At 33.1% G+C, this 4,071-nt stretch overlaps 1 protein-coding gene across 2 annotated transcripts; it reads right to left on the reverse strand.

Annotated features, from left to right (window-relative positions):
- Positions 1–208: 208 nt before the first annotated feature.
- LOC143575640 (NAP1-related protein 2-like) lies at positions 209–3,565 on the reverse strand. Of its 2 annotated transcripts, none has more exons than XM_077059954.1 (10): positions 3,458–3,565; positions 2,453–2,575; positions 2,318–2,368; positions 2,170–2,241; positions 1,972–2,085; positions 1,826–1,884; positions 1,421–1,481; positions 1,279–1,335; positions 1,133–1,177; positions 209–427 (listed from the first exon to the last, which is right to left on the reverse strand). In XM_077059954.1, the coding sequence occupies exons 1-10, from the start codon at positions 3,563–3,565 to the stop codon at positions 374–376; spliced, it is 744 nt and encodes a 247-aa protein (XP_076916069.1). In that variant the 3' UTR covers positions 209–373. The 2 variants fall into 2 exon arrangements, with proteins under 2 accessions (XP_076916069.1, XP_076916068.1); XM_077059953.1 differs by having other exon boundaries at positions 209–430.
- Positions 3,566–4,071: the final 506 nt, after the last annotated feature.

Below are 4,071 nucleotides of genomic sequence, written 5' to 3' on the forward strand. Positions count from 1 at the left end.
TATCAAGTGACCAACTGAACCCAAGCCTGTTTTACCAAGACGCGCATTTCACCTCTTTGACTTGAGCATGTTTAGACCTGTTACACAACCTACCAGAGCCCATTTTGCCACTCTTGTTCACACTTTCAATAAACAAGAAACCTTTTCTCCTGATATGAGACTAACAACAAAATTTGAAATGCTAAGCAGTTCAATATCTGGATATAACTTTGTTAATAAGCTGTAAAGATTCGATTGATGGACACTGACATAAGGCAAGCTAGTAGCCCGTTTCTACTTTCGCAGCTAATAGAAATATTTAAAAATAATTAGAGTAACGCCATAATTTAAAACTTCAAAATTGCAAGCATCATTTTTTGAATATAAACCCGACTCAGTTCTCCACGTCATCATCCTCCTCTTCTTCCGAGTCATCTGTGCCAATGTCCTGCTAAAAAAACAAATAAATTATAAATGTGGGAATTTAATTTCAACCTATTTACTTAAATGGACTGATTGAGATTTAAGGTTATGTAAACGAGCAAAGAGCCGAGCCTGGGTGGGCTCGTTTATCTTGACAAGCCTCGTGGCTCAATGAGCTGGCTCGTCTATTATTTGAAGTTTGTATTTTCTACATGTGATAGACATACATACAATTGAAAATTAACATACATATAATGCTGAATTTATAAGCTACCGAATTCATAATCCATATATATATTAAAAGTTTTAAGCTTTACATTCAAATAAACAAGCCAAACTAGAATTTAAAATATATGAGAACTTTAATACATATTTTTATAAAAAGCTATACCCCTTAAAGTTACATAATATACATGTGTGTGTGTGTGTGTGTGTGTGTATTTGGGCTTTAATTTTAATTTAGATGAGTCTCAAACAAGCAAGCCACGAGCTGGCCTTGATCAAGTAAGTAAAATATAGGGATGAGCCACGAAACTGGCATAAGGTGTACTTAATATGAGTTTTGGAGAAACAGATTATTACTTTTATAGTACGGTTTTGCAACCATGTTAATTTTGAACTAACGGTTTTTAAACCTGGCTCAGCCTGTTTAGACTTTAGACCTGTTACCCAACCCATTTAAGTCACCTCACAAAAAAAGCTGTGTGAACTAGGTCTAGTTGTCAGTTACCTCTTCATCATCCTCATCACCAAGCTCTTCTTCTTCATCATCATCCTTAAAATCAAGAAACATTGCAAATTGAATACAGAGAACATTCAACTAATCATGGATGAATTATGAAAAAACTTGAACAAAAAAATCGAGAGAAAGATTACATTACTGAAATATGCAAGAGGATTGACCCATAAATCCTCTTTGATCATTTCAGCAACCTACAAATATAACATTAACAGATTGACAACACTAACAGCTGTTGAATTTAAACATAAGTGTAAATTAAAGATATTATAAACTTACCCCATCTGGAATTTCATCCATATCATCTTTCCGTTGGGTGCCACTGAACCAGCTAAAAAAGCTGTAACAAAATGTCCAGAATTAAATAAATAAAAACCCAGCGCTTTTCAAATGAAAACAGGTCAAAAAAAGTTGACCATTTCAAGTGACCCATTTTGATCATTACATTGATAATAAAAGTTTCTACAATCACATATTTAATACACTATTTTGCAAAATTCAAAAAAAATTGCTATGATAATAAATGCTTTTATAATCATATTTGATACACTATTTTACAATATTTGAAAAGTTAGACATACATAGGTCAAACCAACTCATACTTCAACATGGCCAGTATTGACTCAAACCCATTTAGACCTGTTTTATACCAACAACAATAAAGAAAAAAAAAACTTTAATAACCTGTCCTCGTGGGGCCGTTTGTTTCCATTCTTTTCATGCTTAACACCATTTGAAAGTCCCTTTGATAATTAAAAAAAAAACAAATAACTACCAAAACACAAATTAAAAAATAAAACATAAATAAGTTGCAATTTACAAAATGTTACCATGCCCTCTTTCCACTTGATGGACGTGGCCGTAACTTTTGTAGTTCCCTCATCAAGAAAAGTGATAGTTTTTGTGAGCTTGGTCTCCTCAAAATAAGGGTTGGGACTAAAGTTCTGAAAATAAATAAATGCGACATCATATAAATGATTTATTAAATGATTATATTGTGTATATATAGAATATTTTCTGCTACTTACAAAAGTGATCGAGTAACCAGATTTCACATCTTTCATGTCTTCAACTTCAAGAGAGGTTAAATGCTTGAATATCTGCAAAAAAGATGATATCATACCACAAAATTTAAATTGAATTTTTCTTGTTATGGATTAAATAAAAAAAACTAACTTTTTGGTCCTCTTCGTTTAGAAGATCAGAGAGCGCAGGGTGACTCAAGAACTGCAAGAACAAAAGATCAAATTAGATCTAAAAGCGGTTAGGTGATAAATGAGGTTAAATAATCATATTAAATTAATGACTTACAGCAGTTAACCAAAAGTCGGGAATCGATTTGATAACATCGTTTCGCTTATTGTACACTGGCTTCCTAACCTCGTTGTACTTCTGCTCGATTTCTAATACTTTGTCACTTGCCTCCTCATTGATCTGGAGCAAAAATAAAAGATAAGGGTGAGGCTCTTCTTAGCTTCACTCAAAACCAACTCGTTTGTAAACAAGCTGAGTCGAGCTGCCTCGGTTTGTAAACACAAAGTATATAATAATTTTGTTGTTGATGCATATACATCAATATGTGTAAAGTTATAAAAATTAAGCATTTTAAGAAAAAGTAAACGAGTTGGCTCGAGCTCAACATTCAGCTTGTTATCAGGGCCGTCTTCAAGATTTTGAGTGCCCAAGTCAAGTATAAACAATGGATCTTATATAATTTTCTTTGGCCCAATTTCACATGTTATTAGCCCATTTTTTCAGTATCCCCCCCCCCCAAGTCAGTTCTTTTCAGTTACTTTAGCCCAGTTTCACTTATTATAAGTCCCTTTTTTTAGTTTTTTGGCCAATTACAGAGACTAAACAAGACCTTGTTTTCAAGTTTTTTTAGCCAAATTTCATTTATTAATGTTTTCAAAATAAACTGATATTCATATATAAAACTTTGTGCCCGGACGGAAATTGGCGTGGAGCCCAGACCCAGCCCTGCTCGTTATGATCACCAGCTGACCCGGCTCGGCCTGAGCCAAGGTAAGCTAAGCCTGTTGGCTAGCTCGTTTTGGCAGAATTTAAAATAACCCAAAGGTAAATGTATGTAAATTAAAAATCTTCTTGTTGTCTGTTATTTGTGTAGAAAAGTATAATATTTTCATTTTCCAAAATACCAATATCAATGTGTGTAAATATAATTTGTTTTAATAAACGAGGGCAAGGGCGAGGGCGTGGAAAGCTGTTGGGGTTTCTAATAATAATAACATGAAATTCTGAAACGAATTAAGAAGTTTTAACAAGTAATCGCCGTAATTTCAAAATGTGGAATACCTTTTCGAGGTGATCTTGAACCTCCTGCAACTTCTCAATGGATTTGACAAGCTCAGCGTCGATTTGGTCCTCTCCGATTTTGGCCTTCTTACCTTTATCGCCCACCATTTCAAGCAGAAAGTTGTGAGGGGTTTGGTTAGGGTTTTAAGAAGAAAAGAATTAGGGTTTTGGACTTTGGTTTGGGTGTAAAATATCCGCTATTTTGTGATCGCTGACCCTAAATCATCCCGACCGTTGTATTATTAGTCTTTCAAATACTATTACTTAATTTTTTATTTTAATTGTAAGGTTTTTAGGGTAACATTTAACGGGTAGTATTAAGACCACCCACTATGGTATCAATTATCACAACTGGTTGCAAGGTGACACAAAATGACAAAAAAAATATTTTAATTCAAAAATTAGAAATTCTTTTTCGTCCACAACCGGTTGCAACCTTGGTTGTTTCAGCAACCCAAGTTTGCAACCAAACTTTTATATCTAACTTGGTTTTTTCATTAAAATTATAACTTTTAATATTTAAAAAAAATGTAACAACACGGTTTTATTTATAAAAAAATACTGAACATTTAGATATAAATTTTATAAAAAATGAAGCATTTTTATTTAATAAA

The sequence above is a fragment of the Bidens hawaiensis genome, unplaced genomic scaffold (assembly GCF_021521415.1).
Source record: "Bidens hawaiensis isolate Kalapana, Puna unplaced genomic scaffold, B.hawaiensis_p1.1 tig00027564_1, whole genome shotgun sequence".
Lineage (NCBI taxonomy): Eukaryota > Viridiplantae > Streptophyta > Magnoliopsida > Asterales > Asteraceae > Bidens > Bidens hawaiensis.

Bases quoted from the DNA above. Each gene is read 5' to 3' on its own strand.
- LOC143575640 (XM_077059953.1), bottom strand. From the start codon at position 3,565: ATGGTGGGCGATAAAGGTAAGAAGGCCAAAATCGGAGAGGACCAAATC. The intron at 1,885-1,971 runs GTAACATTTTGT...TAATTATCAAAG, and splicing joins TCAAGTGGAAAGAGGGCATG to GGACTTTCAAATGGTGTTAA. The intron at 1,482-1,825 runs GTTATTAAAGTT...ATTTTGTTACAG, and splicing joins AAACGGCCCCACGAGGACAG to CTTTTTTAGCTGGTTCAGTG.